General features: G+C 38.7%; 1 protein-coding gene across 1 annotated transcript in view; it reads left to right on the top strand.

Annotated features, from left to right (window-relative positions):
• WDR72 (WD repeat domain 72) overlaps positions 1–21,808 on the top strand; it is a 247,774-nt gene that overhangs the window by 35,233 nt on the left and 190,733 nt on the right. The window contains exons 7-13 of the mRNA XM_090029342.1: positions 1,325–1,444; positions 3,522–3,667; positions 4,043–4,139; positions 7,363–7,504; positions 8,090–8,335; positions 8,427–8,647; positions 10,506–10,701. Of these exons, the coding sequence (XP_089885468.1) occupies positions 1,325–1,444; positions 3,522–3,667; positions 4,043–4,139; positions 7,363–7,504; positions 8,090–8,335; positions 8,427–8,647; positions 10,506–10,701 (1,168 nt within the window). The remainder of the gene's footprint in view (positions 1–1,324; positions 1,445–3,521; positions 3,668–4,042; positions 4,140–7,362; positions 7,505–8,089; positions 8,336–8,426; positions 8,648–10,505; positions 10,702–21,808) is intronic.

Here is a 21,808-nt window from a genome sequence, read left to right as displayed (position 1 = left end):
TACCCATCTCTACAAAACGCTTTAAGAAGACAGAGAGTTGTTGTATGGTTAGCCAAATGGTCACACTAGCACTATCCTTCCCTAGAGCACCCTTAGATACATTAGTATCCTATTCAGCAAATAATAAAGCATCTTCAGATAGATGCTCATTAATTAATAGGAACAGTTCATTTAGGAGCTTCTGCTGAGTGTGATGTCACTTCAGAAAATGCTGCATTGATTCTATTGTAAAGCATCTCTCTTTGTTACAAAGTCTCACAAAAGACCAATCTTAAAAAACGAGAGCTGCCCCACTGTTAAAATTCTAGGTCAGTCTGCAAGAACTGGTCACAAATAGATGTAATGTAAGCATATGTGGGCATTGTGCTGTCCCTTTACTTTTCTGCCTGGGCTGTTCTTTAGAGGTGGGAGGGTTTGGAGTTAGTGAGAATCCAGCTGCTTCATGTGTTTAGAGAGCAGAATTCTCATTAATTTTAATTCCCTCCTGAAGCTTCAAGGCTGAGTGAGAGGATGGCATGACATCCCTGCCTGTGATGGTGATATTTTTTAGCTTTTAATTTAACCGCTAGGATTGTGTGACCATTGTAGCCCTTGTTGTAGAGGGTTGTAGTGGTATCTTACATGACAGAAAATGTTAGTTTTCATTTGTGTGATCAATAATTATTAAAAATGATTCCAAAACAATTCTAACATTTGGGTAAAGCAGATTTCACAGTAAGCCTTGGCTAGTCACACCAAAAACATCAACAAGATTTAATATATATATTTGCAAACAATCCATGGATTCAAAAATTGATTGATAAGAATATAAATTACCCCTAAAAGTGATGGGAAAGTATTAGTTTAGGTTAAAATCGCTTATCCAGCATACAGCTCAAATGCCTGTGCCATGGTTTGTCATAAGTATGTGTGTGGGGGAAAGAAATACTCCCTTGACTATTGTGCATCTGGTACTGTAAGCTTGTTAGCTGCTATAGTTCTTTTGGCTCTAAATGGATCAATGGTCAGTGTATCCTCACAGTGGCAGATGCTGCCCATAGACCTCTCTTGGTCCAGCCCCGTTGACACTCTTTTAACTGAGAATGTGATGATAGCCACCTCCATGTCAGCCTCTCTCTTTCCCGCACAAATGTCCACCGACTGTATAGTGTCCTTGAATCTTACCTACAACACAGTGTTTAGTGTAATACTTTGCATTGCAATTTGAAAGTGTTGACTTATAAAATATTTTTGATAGCTGGTGTCACTCCTAAAGAAAACAAAGCTTGAATATCCAGAAAACTCATACTTGACTGATCTTGGTATTTTTATCTTTCATGTATAGGAGAAGCAAAGTGTGTATGAAAAAGAATCCAAATCCTTGGACTGCACAAACTGCCAAACCATACGATTTTGCACATACACAGAAAGACTCCTGTTAGTTGTGTTCTCATACTGTTGGAAGGTACAGCATTACACAAATACTATATACTTCCCGTGGAAAATTGTTAACAGTCTGGTACATTTTGGAAAAGTGAACATGATTGATTTTTTCCTTATGTGTAAATAGCTTTTTTCCTCCTTAAATGAAATAGTGCTTACTAATTATTTAGTGTATCAGAGAAAACAGCTTGCTTTGTATCTTCACCAGTATTCTTAATTCTCTAGTTGAGATGATTAAGTATTTATCTGTTCCTTAATAGTTTTAACTAACTTGATACAGAGTCGGTTGCTTGGCAGGAGAATACTTCCAGCATAACACAGTGCTAGAGGGTTGAGAGCCTCATAGTCCTCTCTATGCTACAGTCTACAAGGAAGCAAATATATACAAATGCTGCCTAAATATGAGCAAAGAGATCAGTCTGTGAGCTCCCTTCATTCAGATAATTTTGTTCCAATAAGGCTAGTAGCCCAGATTTTGCTAATATAAGCTAGCAAAACCTAGGCAGTGAATCAATCCCATTTGTTCATAGCTGTAAGAGAAAATAAATGTATCACAGATAGAGGCATCATTATATCATTTCTAAACAGAGATTTTGTTTTTGTTGTTCTTGCACTTCCAACGAAGTGATCTTTTACCATGACTGTCTGTTTTCTCCTAAGTTTTCTTATTTCTTATAGAAAAGCCCTATGTATTTAGTAAGGCTCTGATCCAAAGCCCGTTGAAGTAAATGGAAATCTATGTTGACCTCAGTAGGCTTTGGTTAGGGTACTATAGAAATGTATTTGAGAACCCGTAGAAGCTTAATAGAAAATAGGATCTTTGCTAAAGCTTGGTTTTATACTCTTAAAACGCGTATAGCAAGGGCTTAATTTTCTACTAAATTCTACAGAATGGTCCAGAAAATAGAAAAGTTCTCATTTTCTGTTACATTTTATTAAACTTTCTATAAGAGGTCAGATATGTACACTGCCCTGGAGGTGCATATTTATGCATTTGATACCTCATTCTCTGTTAGAGGACAGTTGTATTGATTAAGGTAATTACTTTGTCTTTTTTCACTATGTTTTTAATGAATGTATGAGTCTTAAAAAGTAGAAAGGACATTGGCACTTCCTCCTAGGGGAAAAGCATGCTTGAAATATGGGGCATATCCATAAGTTATTCGGAAGTCCAAGTAATCCTTACTCTTGGATATGTACCACTTTACACCAAACACAGTATGCCCTGTAGTCTGAATGAACAGCTGAAAGAAGTTCCCTTTCTGAAATCCATTCCATCCCAAAGTCGGAATAAATGATGTAGGGTAGCTCTGAATATCAACCAACAGTCAGGCAACATGGTCACTCTGTCTGCATATGCAAACAATATCCTAAGCCACTTTGGGTACCCTATCATATTCTTTTGCAATTCCGTGTGCAGAGAGACCTGTGGAATAAGCAGGCCATGTGATTTTTTTTTTCCCCCCACAAAAACTGGAAATGAGGTTGCCATCTCCTGCTGCGTATTTCTGCAGAAGGGTAGCTTTATGTGTGTTCTTTCATTTGTATCTATGTGCTAGAATTTTGTCTGCGGAAAACAGCAAATTCGTATGTGCTGCAAATGGTAGAATTTTAGGAGAACATAACAATATGAAATAAAGGTGCTGTGTGATGTTATGTAATGTGCCAGCAGAACTACTTTTTCAGAAGTAGAAACTTCTGAACAAAGAAGCTTTGAATTACTGAACCTGGTATAGTTACAGGTGGGATTAATTTTGTCCAATATTAACTACAAGAGAAAAACAAAACAACACATTCCTTGCCTCCTCTCAAAACGCTTAAGGGAACATAAACCTTTTAATGTTTTTTTTTTAATTTGCTGTCTCTCCTTCCTAGAAACAGGAAGCCTTCCCCTGACCTTACAGTGATTTAACACTAGTGTATCACCATTGACTTTATGGAGGTAGTCTGAATAAACACTAAAATCTGACTCACTGAGTGGTTTTGAGCAAGGGCTTAGGAAGTAAAACAATCTCTGCGTTAAAATGGAAGGGTCATTAGGAAACACACTATAGTGTTAATTTAGTATTAATTTATTTTTATCATATTTTTGACTTTAGGTATATGATTATTGTGACTTTTCCCTACTCTGTACTGAATTTAGCCAGCGTGGTCAGTGCTTTGCTGGTGGTGAAGTACTAGCTGCTTATCGACTTATCATCTGGACAGAAGATGGTCACAGTTACATCTACCAGCTGCTAAACAGGTGGGCTCAGATGGGAAATTCACACAAGAAGTACAGGTATAAGATGAACTTTAGGAGGTTTATTATAGAAAATCTCTGCATGTCGCAAATGATCAAAAACCAGAACAAAACCACTTTGGCACTAGAAGATTTACCCTGGGTTTGACAGCCCCCACTCTTTGTTTGACACAGCAGGGGATACAGGAATAAGATTAGCCATGTAGAACTTGGGCAGCTGGTGCTGTGATTTCAAAAAGAAGTCACTTGTAATTACTACTCAACAACTTTTAACTAAACTTGAGAATTTTGGATGGTACTGTTTTGCTTTAAAAAAAGACGAATTTACGCTAGCTATATTTATATAAATATAAAATTTGTTTTGTTTTATTTATGCAGTGGACTTTCAAAAAGCATATATCCTACTGATGGAAAAGTGCTCAAAGAAACTGTTTATCCTCATTTACTCTGCTCCACTGATGTGAAAGAATATAAGGTAATGCACAATTTTTTTTTTCAATGAGCTTGAAAACCTACTCTGTTTTGTTGCCATTTACCAGAATAATGTCTACCAAATTGAATATTTAAGCCATTGAGTCAAACTCAGTTGCATTCATATAATTAAGGTGCCTTTATTTTAGTTTTTATTTTCAATTTGAAAGAAATTCAGAAAATACATTATGCAATGGATAGGTTCATCATTCAAATAACCTTTTTTCTTTCATTTTCAAAATGTTTATAAAAATGGTAAGGCTAGGCTGTTTAGGAGATCATCTGTCCAAGGGACTCAACCCTGAAAAGCATCAGAGTAAAGTTACTCATTTAAGTATTGAATAATCCTATTTGAAATCAGTGGAGTTACACAAATGTTTAAATGTTATGCACAAGCATTCGGGCACCCAAACTCTGTTATTTCATTACAGAATGCATTCATCAGCAACTGAGTAATTCTGTCTTTGAACATATTGCATTATACCAGAAGTCTTATTCTGGTCTTGCAAAGACCCATGCATGTGATTAATTTCTTCCTCTGTCAGTAGTCACAGTATATAGAGACATATGTAATTCCTTGCAGGGATAGGACTAAGGTCTAAACAGTAATTTCTAAAGTTGAGGAGAGACTGTACAGATGAAGCTGAAGAAGCAGATGGATGAAGTATCCTTATACTGCTAGTTGTAAACTTGTGTCTGGATGACCTGTCACACCAATTGCAAGTTTAGTGGATACTAGCTGGACAAAGGGAGGCTCAAATGAACTCAGCTATTGGAAAGCCTGCATCTGAATGAATGCTTTTTTTCTCTTGAACATCTCTTTGTGCGACTGAAGAGATGTGTATAAGAAGAAGATGACTAGCTGAAAGAACAGAAAATAAGTGATTTTAAGGTACAAATAAAGGATCAGTTACTATGGTCCTTATTCTTACTCTGCCAAAAAAAATCAACGGGGATTTTGCCTGAGTAAGGATAGCAATACTGAGACCAAGGCTAAGATATATTAGTGATGTGGTTTACTTAGTAATTGTATGGTGATTTAAAAACTTATGTAGCATTTGCTGCTGCCATGGAAATTAACTTTTGATTTTTTTTTAACATTTATTTAAGTAGCAGCAGAATCAGGTCGTCACACTATTACTCAGGCCTATGTGAGAAAAGCATATTTCATCAGTATTTCCCAGAAGAAGCACTGTCAAATATACAGGCTTGTGTGAGTTTTTATTACTCACCTCCTTTTTTTGTTCCTTGGTAAAGGTTTTTTGAAAGCACTTTTGCATTGTCTTCCTAAGCCTGACAGATTTAATTTTCATTTGAAGAGCAGTAGCAAAAGCCATTCAGTTTAGTTTTCCCCCAAAATACTTCTGGTTTAAAATCAGATGGGATAACTGTTGAAAGATGTCAAAAGGTCAGACTTTGTCAATGAAGAGAAATAGCCAAAACACATGGCTTAGCAAATCATTGTATCCCAGTGATGATACAGCAGCTGATATACATTTTCCAACAAAGGAATGCATTATTTTTAAAAAGTGTCTGCCACTGGTCCCATACTCAACTGTTTTGTCATTTATTCTTCATCTTGATTTATTTATTTTTAACGATATAATTTGGTGTGACAACATTGTTTATGGGGCTATATCCTGATGTTACAAATCCTAGAGCAGAGCATAGAGTAGGACTTAAATATGCTAGGTTTCTGTGGAGTTCTCCTCATAACAACTTTGTTGCAAATACTACAGTTCCTAACATGGAGAAGTACTGTTAGATTTTTTTTTAAAGAAAGTCTCAAAGGTACAAATACGAGCTGGGTGCCCGATTTCTGATGATTTCCAGAAGTTAGATATCTAACTATATTTTGTGCCATCGAAAATCTTTTGCTTATTGTATTGTCAACTGGGGTATTTTTATGCAGCTTAGTAGCTGAAAATATGTATACTGTAACCATGCATCACCCAAGTGCTTTATAGCCCATAGTAGCACATGGAAGAGTTTGAGCACTACTAGCATAGAGTATAGCATCCCCTGTGTTACAGTACTTACCTTGAAACTCTGCCTAAAGGTGTATCGATTCCCAGCCATCAGTTAACAGAGCATATGTGTTTGAGTTATGTTTCTATCAGCATTTTAAAATAAATATTGCTAATAAAACTGAAAAAGTAGAGGTATTCTGTTAGATAGCAGTAAGGAGTCTGCTTTCTATAAATATTATAACCTGTAACTCCTTGCAGGTGACGAGAATAAAGGCACATTAAATATCCATGTCAACCTATGGTGCCCAACTTTCATTATCTTATGTCATGTGACATACGGTGAATGTGCATTTATTTGGTTACTTTTGGTACAAAGACAATTGAGGTTATTACTTCAGTGGATTTTATTTACCTAGTTCCTAGTGAAACTGCCTCCTTTCTGCCAAGCTATCTACATGAGATGTGCAGGAAGCTGTTTTAGGATTCTCCCTGTACAGGTGAATTTATAGATCTCATTGGGTGCTAGATCTTATTGGCCACCTGAAAGTGCTGTACAGCTGTGCCCTGGCAGAAGTGCATGGCAGCAGAGTACTCTAAAAGTGCCCAGTTGCATGACAAATTAACCCTCATTCCCTGAGGGTTCAGATGAAGATGCTCCAAAATGGAGCACTTTCATTAACTTCTATCAGTCCCTGCCTGGGAGCAGGGCTGGGCTGATGCAATCCAGCTGCACCTCTGGTGCTCTCTTTAGAGTGGGAGGAAAGGGAGCATTCCAATCTCTCTCCCCCACCCAGCAAAATCTGGACAAACCCCAGACTGAGCTCTCTCACCCCACTCCCCCTCCTCCCATCCTGAAGAGAGCATCAGAGCTGGAAGGCGTGGGGACAGGGCTAGAGGAGACAGGCTGAAGAGATCCAGCTGGCTCCAAATTGGAGCTCGATTACCCAACCCCCAGACTCAACAGAGAACACCCTTTGCAGCAGCATAGACCTCCCCCCATTTGCCAACTTATCTGGTACATGGGGTAAGACAAGGTTAGGACCAGAGAGAAGAGCTGTGCTGCAATGAACCCAGGTATCATGTTGTCTTTTTGTGGTACCATTGGCATTGAGTGGTCCAGGGGATGCTCTATTTCTACATAAGAATATTTTCAGATACCTAAATATTGTAGTTTTATTTTACAGTTAGAAAACATTTTGTCTTAACCTATTATTTTCTTACAAAAATGTTGGCTAATTTCTTATATTTTTGGAACAGAGTTTTCCTTTTATTATGGGCTTTATGAATGAAAGAAAAGAACCTTTTTTTAAGATTCTTTTTGCTGGTGAAGCATCTGGAAGAATCACTATATGGCACATCCCTGATGTTCCAGTGTCAACACTTGATGGATCTCCAAAAGGTTAAGCAATTTCACATACCTTGTGCCATTTTTACAGTTTTTATAGTTTCATAGATGTTAGGGTCTGGAAGGGACCTTGCAGATCATCGGGTCCAGCCCTGCTACACTTATGCAGAAAAGACATCTGGTTTTGCTACCTTAGTTATCATGAAAAAGATGTTAGCCTGGAAAGTAAAGCTTATCTAACTGTTGAAGACTGAATTTGCCTGGACTGTGTAGAACTAGCACAGTGCTCTCCACACTATGATGGGTAGAACACGAAGACCATTCTTACACAGAACTGCCTATATAAACAACCCCACTTCAGTGTCATGGAAAAGGTTGTCAGCTGGAGGTGACCCTGGAGAAGTCCTTTGTGATCTAACTGGTGTGGAGGATCTGTAGCTGCTGTTCTAAATAGTAAGATAGATTAAGGACTTGTGGTGGAAGGGAGGAAGAAGAGGGAATATGGATATCAGGTATAACTTGTTTGTTTTATTTTTATAAATTTTGTGGGAAATTTAAGTAAAAAACAATAACTGCTCTGACCTATTCTTAATTTTGAATCCCAGAAATTTAATATGACTTCCTTGATTTTTTTGGTAGAGATCCCAGTAGCGGCAGCATGGACTCTCCAGGACAGTTTTGACAAACACCAATCTATGTCAGAAGGCATTATTGATCATCTTTGTGCATCTAAAGATGGAACTGCGAGTGCTGCAGTCATCTCATCTGTATACATACCCAACCTTGATAAGTTGGTGTGTGGGTGTGAAGATGGGAAAATTTTCATAACACTTGCTTTACATGCCGCCAAAGCAAGACTTTTGGAAAATATTTCTTTGTTGAAACGTAAGTATGTTAAGTACGCATCATAAAAATCTAAAGACTATTTATTTTTAAAGGGGGGGGGAAATAATTTATTTAACATTTCTCATTTCAGATACTTTGCCTCACAAAATTCTTAAAGGCCACAGCTGCAGTGTCACTTGTTTACTTTATCCATACAGTAAATCAGTCAGATTTGATCCAAGCTGGCTGGTGTCAGGAGGCCAGGACTCTTGTGTAATTTGGTGGGACATATTTACTGAAGAAATTTTGCACCAATTTACTCTGCAAGCTGGTCCAGTAATGAACCTGTTGTTATCGCCAGAATGTTATCAGGTAAGTAATGATAAGGTAAATGATGTTTAGAAAGAAATGACGTTTTATTGATAACTGTCACATTTTTTATAGTTTACTATTTTATCTTGATTTCCACTTACTAACTGTATAATAGCTTTTTATGTGAACTCTATCTTGGCACCCAGATTCTATGTAAGTTACGTCAGTTTTGCATGATTAGAGTTCCTGTAAAGTCATAAAACTAGTCATCTGGAGTGGAGAATCAAGACCTATTTTTTCAGTCATGGCATTTTTAAGACAACCAAGTTTTAATAACAGGATTGCCTATTGCACATTGGTCCTTAATTGTATACAGTAATATAATTCCAAGCTGGCTCCATTGTAGTCAATGGGGTTTTAGTGGTCTAAAGCAGCTTGAGGGGAAAATTGGACCAGCAGCTGTTATTTATCAATAAATGTGTGTTGAAAGGCAGCAAATTTCTATTGGGCTTTCTAATGACCTAACTCAGTTGTGCTCAGGCTTTTTGCATGGGGGGCTGGATCTGGTTGGTGTTTTCCATCCAGCACCTGGGATGGACGTGACCAGGCCCCAGCTGGCCATGTGGACAGGGGGCAGCCCAGCCCTATCAGGGAGGGAAGGTGGCATGGCTACGTATGGGGGACACAGAGGGTATGGCCCAGCCCTGATCCAGGTGTGTGGGGCAGGGGGGGAGTGACTAGGCCTGAATCCAGCTGCATAGGGGGAGGGGGCCCAGCCTAGGCCCATGGGGAGAAGGGGGTGTGGCCCGCCACCAGTCTCATTGCGGTTGGGGAGGGGGTGTGGCTTTGCCCCAATCTGCCATATGGGGCTTGGGAATTTGGCAGTGGGGAGGGGTAGCAGTATTAATTGCCACTGTTCCCCTGCCACCAAATTTTCCAACCTTTGGGGAGCCCCACAGGCTGGATGCCATAGCTTCTTGGGCTGGATTTGACCCGTGGGCCAGAGACTGTGCAACCCTAACTAGATGTTTTACAAATGGTTGCATTCTTTTGAATCAGTGATCAGCTATAGTAACATTGTAACTTTTTTCTCCTTGTGCAAGTTTAGAATATAAGTTTGCTGTATGGAGCTGTACTTACATGGAAAGTCTTTAAGAATACCCTCATCTTATTGCAGTTGGAGGGGGTCAGGATTTTGTTTCCCTTTCATCTGAAAAACAGTTATGCTTTAACATTAAGTAGTCTGTAAGACCCCATAAAGGCCCATTGCACCATTTGTAAATCAGAGTTGCAACACTATTTCTTAATGCTCTTAAAGATCTCTTATACTTGGTTTCCAGGGGCTGAATAGAGTTTAAATATAAACTGGTCCTCTGAACAGAAGTGAGTTTTTTATTAGAGGGTGAATTTCTCCCTTTGTCACTAAGGATTACATGTGGCAATAAAGTTTGTAGGATCAGACCCATATAATATAAATTTAAGTTACAACATACAGTTAACACGTTGTTACTGGAGGTATGTTGCCTTTGGCTTTTGAGTATTTGATTCATATAAAATGAATAGTTATTTGAGTTAAGGTAATTCTTCATTTCTTTTATATTCAGGGGGAAACATCTTTTATTTATTATATAGGTGCTTTAATAGATCATGTATGATGAGTGAATGCAATTCTTAGAGGCTGCAGTATACATACATTGGACTGCAACTTTTGGTGATTAGACTTGTAGCTGATGTGTTCAGTTTTTTTGTGGGATGGGGGGATGTAAGCTATAATACCGCTTTCTAAACTGAGTCTGTTATTGGACATATTTTTTATTTGCGTGTCTAGCATTTGGAACAGTGGGTTTCTGGTCCATCTGTGTGACAACCTACAAATAGTTGTTTTTGTTGTTAATAAAAGTTTTTGATATTTTTGCAGTTGAAAGATCACAGGATTGTGTGCTCTGTGTGCAGTGATCATTCAGTAGCACTTCTGCACCTTCAGGAGAGAATATGTCTTTTACATGCTAGGAAGCATCTGTTTCCTGTGAAGATGATAAAATTTCACCCTGTTGAAAATCTGCTAGTTGTTGGATGTGAAGATGATTCAGTGTATATATGGGAAATTGAAACAGGTAATATAATTTTGTTTGTTTGTTCGGTCCTCACTAATTAGTTTGTTTTGCTCTATAATATCTGGTTTCACATATGAAGATTTATAAGGAATCATGGCAGTAAAACAAAAATAAATGTATTAGTTAGAAACTTTATTTTTGGCATAAATGAGCAAGAATTAAAGTCTCCATATGATACAAGGATTGTCAATAATAAAATACAATAGCTTAAGTCAGATCCTGACAAGCAGATGATTAGCTGACATTGCAGTGCAGAGAAATGAGCCGGATATTTCTGGAAGCTATAAATAAAAACATAAGTTATCTACTTTAATTATTAACAAGAGAGAAATTTACTGTGCTACCAATCTCAAATTATATCATTAAATTCTGCCTTCTTCAGCACACTCACAATCTCAGCAACCTTTTGAGTTAATTGATGATCAGTAATAATGGAAGATAATTAATTGCAAAGCTCACAAATGTGTAGTCAGGAAAACTAAAGCTGAGTATTTCAGCTTAAATTGTAAATTCCCAGGTGATTCTCTAGTGCTGATTCACAAGGATAGACAATGTAGTTGTTTTGAACTTTAACAGGCCTAAAACTATGAAAAGTTTCAGTGTTTGAACATTATAATATAAAATGTATGTATGTAATTGAGAGCAACATATTTTCGAAAAATGTGCGCAGTGAGTTTAGGAACCATGAAATCCATGGATTATTAATATTATGCAGTGTTAAAATGTACTGTGCAAAACTTAAATCACAGTCTGTATAAAAATAGCTTGGTCTAAAACTACTGCAGGTAGGTCAATGGCTATGCTGAATAAGGGTCTATTTTAGACAATGTCCCCTGTTCTAATATGCAAAATACCAATATTCAATGAAGTACTTGGCAAAAAAGGAGACTGCATAAATTACACTACACAGGTTTTAGTAAGCTATTTAATACAGTTGTGTAATTAGTATAGGAACTGTCAAGTCATATGGCGCTTATTTTTTGCCTTCTAGTAAATTTTTTTATAAACATATATTTATTTTTATAGCTTATAAAGTCTGTTGAAAACCATAACTTTACTGTGACTTTCCTGAACACTGATATCCTATTTTTGCACAGTATTTTATCTTGATATGTTCTTGTTTTAGTTTGGTTTGGGTTTTTTTATGGAAAAAATCATCTAAACACCTTTGTTTAAAAAGAGAAAGATAGGGAATTACTCTTGAAGACCAGCATTGGCCTCAGGAGTGAAACTGTGTGCACTCTACTTAGTTTTTTCTGTTCCACTATGTTGCTCTATGTGCATATAAAATGTAAAACTTTTTTGCTTACAATTTCAGTTTAGTACTACCACAGTTAAAAAAGATGTGGGGTAAAAATTATAAAACCTAAGTAAGAGTCTAAGGAAGCCCATATATGTGCTGGAGGTGGGGGAGGGGGCATTTTAATTACAGTGGTTCTTGAGAGCCACTCTAATTAAAATACCACAGCATCTTGTGTATTCAGCATCTCATGTTTCAAAATGGCCACAGGAGTGTTTTAACTAAGGCTCATTTGATTAATCAAGGCTGTTCCAGTGCGTTCTAATCAGAATGCATGTACATAGGCACTAGGGCTGTATGAAGCAGGCCCTATTCATTTCAGATTCGTCCTGAATTGGGGACAATGATTCAGTTTGTTGATTGGGATCACTGTCCCTGATTTGATTCAGCCAAATCTGAAGATGTGACGCCTTGATGTACCAGCGTGGCTTGTGAACGCTGAGGTGCATGGAGTGTTCCACAGGAGTGCAGGGGAGACCCTCCACATGCTTGGCGGTGGTGGAAGTGGACCGGAAGTGCTTCTGGTCCACTTCCAGGTCTGCTGCCAAGTGTGCTGGGGAGCCCCCCGTGCTTCTGTGGGACACCCCATATGCCCCAGCATCTCCGTGTTCATGGAGGTATGTAGAAAAAACATTTAAAGCTGTGTCTATGTCTGAATCTTTCTGAATCAATTTGGAGGGTTGTAATTCGATTTGGAGAGATTAAAGGGTCCTCTGATTCAATTCAGATTCAGAGATTCTGAATCGGGCCAAATCTCTATTGAATCAAATCAGGGACCAAAGCTTCACACAGCCTTAATAGGCACCCTAAGTGACTTATGGCAAATATTTGCAAGAGTGCCTTTTATACTTCTGTTTGGCTTTGCTTACATCTTCCTCACTTCTTTCCCTGATAAATAACTATGATCTGTAAGATTCACTCTTTTTCTTGTACACTTCGTGCGCTCTATAAGCAGTCTTCGTGGCAGGACAAATTTCTCTGGGTTTTCTCAAGATAGGCAGGCACACTTACTGCACTAGTTCTCTGCACTAGGTTTTTTAAGACCTACATATCCAAAGCCTGGTCTGTGATGCTGTAGTTGCTGATAGTCCCGCTTTGAGCAGGGGGCTGGATTAGATGACCTCTTGAGGTCCCTTCCAAGCCTAATTTTCTATGATTCACCCCTACTCCTCAATCATTTCTCCTTAGCGTAGTGGGAAGAGTGTTGTAGTGTGTACCTAAATGGTTGTTATCCTTCTTCTGTGGCTCCTTATTGGCACTTTGTTCTTTCTGCATTTTTCCTAATGACCTCATACTTGATTCTGTGCTTATTGTACCCTCGTGCCCTTCCTTGATTGGCTTCCTCAATACTTGCTTCTTTTGGTTAGCTGTTGGAAGTTTTCCACTACTGCAGTGCTTTTACCTTCCTAAATGATTTTGCCATCTTATGAGATGAAAAAGATAGCAACATATTAAGCTAATATTTTTTTTTTAAAGCATATGTAGACTATGCAAACGGTTCCTTTCTGGTTCTAGAGATTTTCAATGTAGATGTGTTCCATATTTTAAATGTAAGCACTCTGGAATTAGTTATCTTTAAAAACTGAATGAACTTTTAAGTACATTAGCTGCATGCATATAAGCATATACACCCTGTTCTCTTCACTTTTTAATCCTCCTCTTTCCTTTGCCTTTTTAATCCTCCTATTTCCCTTTCCTTGCTATGGTATTTCTAGCTTACATAGCACTGTTACTCGTATTCATTATTTAGCACAACAGTCCAATTATATTTTCTCAGTGTTAAATTCTAGGCAAAACTGTTCACAACTCAGAGCTTCTGGCTCTTGGGATCTCTGTGAACCCCAAGCATTTGTAATTCTTTCACTTAAAAAATGGTAAACTCTGTAACACTAAATCAAAGACTGAAATGATGTTGCATGAAAGTATTCGGTTTTCATAAAAATAAGTTACATAATCGTTGCTGTGAAAAGAGGTTAAATATAATGATGAAACCAGGGCTGAGTTTTTGTTTCACACGTGGCTGCTTGTACATATTTAAAAAACAAGAAAAAAAATCCATGCTGTACTAGAAGAAGCAGCACATTACTTTGACCCAGCACTGCAGTCAGTAGAATTGCTTTGGTATTTTTCTATAGTCAAAAAAGAGTGAAAGCTCAGAGAAGGCATTTTCCCAGTGCTCCCTTGAATCTAAAAATGTTGAGAACCACTGTATAGATTGGGCACATCAGTGGGGCTGAAGCTATTAGATAAAAGCACCAAAACAGTCCCACTAAAGGGCCTCATCTATACAGATGTCAGGTGAGCTGGGTCCAACTAAGGTGCTGTCTCTTCTGGGCATGTGCTGAGCATGGCGCAGGAATGTGTTGAGTTTAAAGCTCTGTTTTTTTAATATCTGCAAGGAGCTGTACATCTACTTGTACAGTGCCTGTCATTACAAAATTTACCAAAAGTGGCAGGCAAAATACTGTACTAACTTAATTTAATAACTACAGGAAAATAAGAATAGATATCTAACATTGTGCAGTATTCAGTGGCAATGCTCACATTTTAAAAGATTACATGTTGGAAAAAATGTAACAACCTTTTTTGTTGTTCATGTTCTTAAAACTCCTTGAAATCAGTGGGAATGTGGAGAAAGCAAGAAACGTACGAGAAAAATTTGCCACCGTTTGCATCTTTGAAAGCATATTGTTAGAAGTAAACTACATTTCTTAAGCATAAAGTGATATAAAACTTATGGCTGTATTATTCTAGAAAATGCTGACTAATCCTAAAGTATAATGTCACCTGTGAAGGACTTTATAGTTAAAGGTTTGTCAGCGTTTCCTAAAGAATCTTGCTTTTGAGGATTTTAGTTCTAGACCACAGACATTTATTTTTTGAGATGAAACTTGGCATATAAGATTTTTAACCAAAGAGTATGAAACAGGCCAAGCCCTATGAGGAGAGATTAGAGAAACTGGACCTTTTCAGCCTCCGCAAGAGAAGGTTGAGAGGCGACCTGGTGGCTGCCTATAAGTTCGTCAGGGGGGCACAGAAGGGAATTGGTGAGTATTTATTCACCAAGGCGCCCCCAGGGGTTACAAGAAATAATGGCCACAAGCTGGAGGAGAGCAGATTTAGATTAGATATTAGGAGGAACTTCTTCACAGTTCGAGTGGCCAAGGTCTGGAACGGGCTCCCAAGGGAGGTGGTGCTCTCCCCTACCCTGGGGGTATTCAAGAGAAGGTTGGATGTGTATCTAGCTGGGGTAATGTAGGCCCAGCACTCTTTCCTGCTTATGCAGGGGGTCGGACTCGATGATCTATTGAGGTCCCTTCCGACCCTAGCATCTATGAATCTGTGAATCTATGAAACCTATTCTAAAATAAAAATGACTGAATAAATCATGTAGTTGATAAAACAAAATTGTTTCCTGTGTGGTTTGATGTAATTCTCTGAGAGTCGTACGTTACACATGAGTTTTCACAAAATTGCTTATTTAAAAAATAAAACAGCTGAATGGCTAAGATTCTGAAAAGCTGATATTGTGCATGCACAGCAGTTACTTTCCATATGCATTTTATTATGCATTTTCTTCTTTGATTCCATAATATGCAATTTATGCTATTGTTAAAACATGTTTATAGGATACGCTGTACCAGTTCCTTGGGAGCTCTTACATTGTATACTGTAAATGTGAATTAAGACTGAAACTCTTTCAACTTGGCTAGATCTTAATGGGCCTATTGATAAGATATTGGACTCTGAGGAAACTCAGATCCCACTTAAAATACAAAATTAAGAGGAAAATTAAAGAGGAAATTAATCTGGAAGAACTATGTGAAGGACATAGGCAGAGCATAATTAAAACCATAAATGTGAGAAAAGTTGAAGTTAAAAGAGCTAATATTGGCTATTGGTGCCAAGGGAAAGTGGGACACCAAATTCTCTTTGAACCCAGATCTATTTTTTGTCATGACTCATATGCCATGTAATTCAAATGAGTACAAAATAGGCGCAGTGACTATACTGGAGCACAGTTGTTCTATGTGATTTATTGTACCCTCACACAGTTAAGGGGACCACGGGGAAGCCTTTTTCTTTCATCTTAATTTCCTTTTATGTCTTTAACATTTTAGTGCTTGCTTTTATTTTGGATTTCTGTGAACAAAGAGACTATTTTGATGAAAACTGAAGATTTAATTTATCATTGCTGTGCCCCACATTTAATGAAATTTGTTACAAGAAGTTAGTTCGCAGATTTATGAAGTTACATCACTTTTGCAGCTCTCAGTAATGTTATTGCTTTTTGATTGAACATTTAAACTTAAGTAGAAATAGTGCTGACGGTTCATAGGTGTTTCAAACTTTAGGGGCGAAGTAATTAAGTAGTGAATAATTCACTGTCATTTAAAGAAATGAGACATTTGAGCTTTCTGTCACAAATGCTCAGTGCATGAAGCCCCCAGCAAATTAAATGGAAGTTCCATGCACTTAGGGTGAAATATATACCAGTGCATATCCAAGTGCCCAATGTCTGTGCATCTCTTAAGAGGTATACTGAGGAGTTAAGCAAAGTGTAAGCCGTATAAGGCTTGGATTTATGGAAATTAGGGTACAAAACGTACTCAGCTGCTATATGTATATGGCATTCATTCTCTACCAGGTTGCCATGGCACCCAGGTATGCTGTTAGATTCTTTTAAGGCTGTTGTGCAATATTAGCACTATTAGGTGTGCAGACATATAAGCATGATTTGCAAAAAAACCCCCAGAGTTTTCAAATAGGTATCCATAATGTCAAAAACCTTCTCACCCATTGTGGTCTTTTAGAGTTCTTTGCAGCAGAAGAATTGCTCTAGTATTTTTCTATAGTCAAAAAGAGTGAAAGCTCAGAAAAGGCATTTTCTAAGTGCTCCCTTGAATCTAAAAATGTTGAGAACCACTGGTATATGGAGAGATGTACTCTCTCCTCTTTACAGTTCTGAGCAGAAGCCAGACACACAAGTTTGCTCAATTAGTAATACAAAAACTGAGCCCTCCTGTTACCTGGGTAAAGGGAGTTTGAGAGGCCTTTATCCCTATAAGGAGTAGATTGAATTATAATAAAGACTTTCTCCTGGCCCAAAAACAGTGTACAACTGTTCAAGGCAGATGGTTCTTTGGGTAAATCTGATCTCTTTTATTAGACCAACTTAAATAGTTGGAAAAATTCTTCTTTGCAAGTTTTTGGGTACAATTTACACTTTGTCAGGCAGAGTAAGGGTCTGCAGATGGTCTGTGCTCTTCCTGGATGGAGTAGTAAAGCAGCCAGAGGCCAGTATGTATGTAAGAAAGCCAGTCAGTTAAAATGTAAATTGAGGTGGTCTGTAGGTAAGAGACACGTGGCGGGGGTAGGGGGAAGGGGAATGAATGTAGCTGTAGTCAGTGAATGAGAGACAGGAGGAGGGAATGAATATAGCTGGTAAAAAGTGGAGGGCTCACCTGGGGAGCCAGATGTTAGGCAGGTTATAAAGTATCATAAATCCAATGCCTATATTTAGCCCATGATTTTTTGTACCCAGTACACTGATGAAGTGAAGTTTGTAGGCTCGTCTGTGAAAGATGTTTTGTAAATTCCCTTTGAGGATTAGATCTGAGAGATTGGAGAGAGAGTGATTTTTCTTGTGAGAAGTGTGCTCCCACAGGCAATTGGTATTTTTGTCTTTGATAGATATTGGTTGTGCATTTATTCTGGTGTGCAGTCGTTGTTTTGTTTCTTCTGCATATTTTCCATCAGGGCATTTGGTGTACTGGATGGCATATAGTACATTTCTGGAGGCAGAGATGTAAGATCCAGGAATTCTGATGGTTCTGTTGTGGGGTGTAGTTATTATGAGGGTGGTGGAGACGTGTTGGCAGGTTTTACATTTCTTGTCATGGCATGGTCTGGATCCATTTGGTGTGTTTTGGGCCATAGAAAGTTTGCTTCTGGTGATGAGGTCGACAAGGTTCGGTGCTTGTTTGAAGGCTAGGATGGTTGGTTCTGGGAAGAGCTCTTTAAGGATCGGGTCTTCTAGTATGAGTTGCAGTTGTTTGAGGATTTTTTGTGTAAGTTCTAGGGAGGCGTGATATAACCAGTGGTGTGCGATTCATGGAGGGGTTTCTTCTGTACTGCAGGAACTCTTCACGTGGTATCTGGGTGGCTCTTTAAAAAGTGTGGTCTGTCTCTCTGGAGGAGTGCCCTTGTTGAGTGAAGGCCCTTTTGAGATTTGTGAGGTGACAATCACAGGTGTTCTCCTGAGTCCAAATTTGGTGGTATCAGAGGGTTTGGCTGTATAGTACAGCTTTCTTGGTGTGTGTAAGGTGATTGCTGATTTTGTTCAGATCTGTATGTTGGTCTATGGGTTTCTTGTATATGGTGGTCTGTATTTTACTGTTCTGGATAGTGACCATCATGCCTAAAAAGGAAATGTTGGTGTTACAGTATTCCATGGATAGTCTGATGATGCTTGCTGAATTTCTGATGGAAATCAATCAAAGATTGCAAGTTTTCAGTCCAAATGATGAAGATGTTATCAATATATCTTAAATATAGCAAGGGTTTGATGGTGCAGTCTTTTAGGATTTTTTCTTCCAGCTGGTTCATGAAAAGGTTGGCATATTGTGGGGCCATTTTGGTGCCCATGGTCTGGAGGAAGTGTTGGTTATTGAAAGTAAAGTTATTGTTTGTGAGGATAAAGTGTATAAGTTCAGTAATATCTTTGGGTCTGTCCTCTGAGTTATAATCTTGCTCTTGTAGATATGTAAGGCAGGCTTGGATGCCATCCTGGAGTGGGATGTTGGCTGGGCCAAACTCAGTCTTTGATCCTACTCCCCTTTTCGCCTTGAAACTCAAAACTACCATCAAATTATTGCCATCAGAAATGCAAGAAAAACAGTAGAAGTTGATTCCCCTCGCTACCCCACCCAGGGACTTTTTACATGCTTCCTAAAATTGGCAAACAAGGGAACCCAGGGAAATGTGTCATATCCAATCATGGAATGCTCACTGAGGAAATATCAGGTTTCAATAAGTCAATCCTAAAACCTCTTGTCACCCAAAGAGTGAGTTTTGTCCAACACACAACAGACTTTCTATGAAAACTTAAAAACATAGACCACCTTCCCAGCAACACCCTCCTAGCCACCATGGACATACCAGCCAATATACATATTTCAATCAGAAATTCAACAAGCATCACTATGTGTCCTTAGATCAACACAGCTACAATCTACACCCCTATATTTGTTCAAGGGCTTTCATATGGAAGAAAAATGGCTCTTCCTACATCTTCCAACCAGGAAGATCTCTCTCCTTCCACATTAACTTAAGTGTATATATACTCTCAGGTGTTGAGGACACCCAGTTTCCCACAGACCTTTGTTTTCCCTCCCCCCGCAACTCCAAAGGGAGGGAGGGAGATCAGGTTCCAGGGGCAAATGGCTAGGGAAGTGCTGATTGGTGGGACAGGAAGGGGTGGGAGAGAATTTGCCTACAGTAGGAACCCTCCTGAAGCCAGGGGAAAATTACCCCCGCTTGGTGTACGCGTGGGGTTGGAGCCTTCTGGGATCCTTGGAAGGGTTCCAGCCCAGGGAGAATACACTCACTGTCCTGTCAGTCATCTGATTGGCAAATGGATGGGGGGAAGGTGTTCTCTTGTGGTGGAAAACTTCCAGCCCCAAGCTTTAATTGTTTTCCCCACTGCCCAGCTAAGTGGCATGGGCAGGGATCTTAAAACATATGCAGTGATTTAAGTGCCAGAGTCAGGGAGGCTGTCCTCAGCCTTGTTTCCTCACATCTCTGCCTTTAAATCACCCTGTATGCAGCCCAGATGGGCTGCACACAAGGAGATTTAAAACCCAGGGGGCTGCCTATTGATAGCCTTTCCCCTTTCCAAACAGGAGGAGAGGACAGGCTGTCCATTAATGGCTCCCCTAAGGGCAGAGGTGGTCCAGGGAGCAGCCCTTTAGTGACCCTGGCTGGAGAGGTCACCTATGTAGCTCTCAAGCCATGTGGCTGGAACACATGTATGCTCCAGTTTATGGGCTATTTTTCTACAAGTAAATCAGAAATTTTTTGAAATTCTTATCAGGACAAAAGAATGTTTGTCTTTGGCCAGAGAGTCTTGGAAACTTTACAACAGAGTTTTACCCCCTTAGTCGTGGTGCTCTGGAAAAACATATTGTCTGAGCTGTTTCTGAACTATATAGGAGGTAAATAGGATATAATTATAGACACGTATTATGGATTCAGATAGAATTCGAGAGGCAGGATTTTTAAAAAAATATTGATGATTTTAAATCAACTGTTTCTGTCTTTTTGTTGATATTTTAAAGAAGTAGAATTACTGCTAAAACTTCCAGCCTTGAAGAATAACTACAACTTAACTGGAGAGGCAATTTTTTGGTCCACTAATGGGTAGGTCTGAGAGGTTTTGTTTTTTTTCCCCCCTGGTTTATGTTCTATATCTCTAATTGAAATAGTTGCCAGATAGAAGAGAGTACCTAGGAAACATCTACTAAGATATACTTTAGTTGGTTAATGTAAATTATACCTCTGCTACAGCAGAACATGGGAGGTCGTGGCACTGATCCTTGAAATTGGCCTGACCTAGATTGAGAACTACACAGATATGTCAGTGCCAGTCAGGCAGATAGAGGCATTGTCTGTGTCCTCTTATAGATTTATGTGAAAGATGAATACAGTAATGCTGACAAAAATTAAGAGGTCTCTGTGGAAACAAAGACCCTAATTATGAGTTGTAAATAATGTATTTGTTAATAGGTAAGCAGACTCAATCATATAGTACCTGTAGTGTGTGTGCTTAGGCCATTTCACCCCATTGGATTAAACAGGAGTGCAGGTTAAATGCTGGGCCTCTAGCTCACTGAAGGAGACTGACAACAGCTGAAGTAGTAGGCTATTTTATAGAAAAAAGAAATAACTTACTTCTTTTGTATTTCTTTTTACTGCTCAGTCAGCTACATGACTAATATGTTATCTTTTAGATTAAGTGAAATTCATGCAGTGGATCTAGTTTTTATGTCAAACTCATATAGCACTGTTTGCAGTATAAAAAAAAAAAAGCAACTGTACATTATTTTTATATTAGAGTTAATTGGAAACTGGGAAAGTTGCCAGTTGTTATAATTTCAGGATGTGGGCCAAGGCATTTCCATGAATACTGCTATAAGCTAAGAACTGTGTAGTGATTTACTGATGTAAATCCATTTTACTACAGTAGTTCCATTGACTTTCATGGAGAAGCTGAATTTAATCCACTTCATGTGAGATTGGGATCCAGTCCGCTGAACAGATTCTTCTCTCAGTGGGCATGTCTACACATGCGATTTAACATGAACAAATACATTCTAGAGCTTTTGATCCAGTTTTTTTGTGCACAGCAACATGTGTAGATGCTGCCATGACTGGCTGGGGCACAGGGGCTGCCTGCCAGCTAGTCCCACACTGCAGCAGTTTGTGCCTCAGCCAGCTGGGGCAGTGTCTACATGTGCACTACTGTGAACAAAAAAAACTCTACTGCACAGTTTATTAGTTTCTTGTGCCCTGAGAGGTGCACACGTGTAGATGCTGAGACATTTTACTGTGCAGTTAATTAGATATTGCACAACGGATTTCTTGTACAGACATGCCATGTTTTACTGATTCAACTCCAAAAATATCAAAATAACCAAGGGGAGGGCCCACTATATGGACACAGAATCTTTCATTGTTCATGACTATGGCCCACCCAGCCATTTTCTAGGGCAGAGGTTAGTGCAAACATATTTTGCAAAAGCATTT

Source organism: Crocodylus siamensis, chromosome 15 (assembly GCF_052110815.1).
Source record: "Crocodylus siamensis isolate JL-2025a chromosome 15, ASM5211081v1, whole genome shotgun sequence".
NCBI classification, from domain to species: Eukaryota; Metazoa; Chordata; order Crocodylia; family Crocodylidae; genus Crocodylus; species Crocodylus siamensis.
Note: the sequence above shows the minus strand (reverse complement) of the source record. Positions and strands in the feature narration are given on the sequence as shown.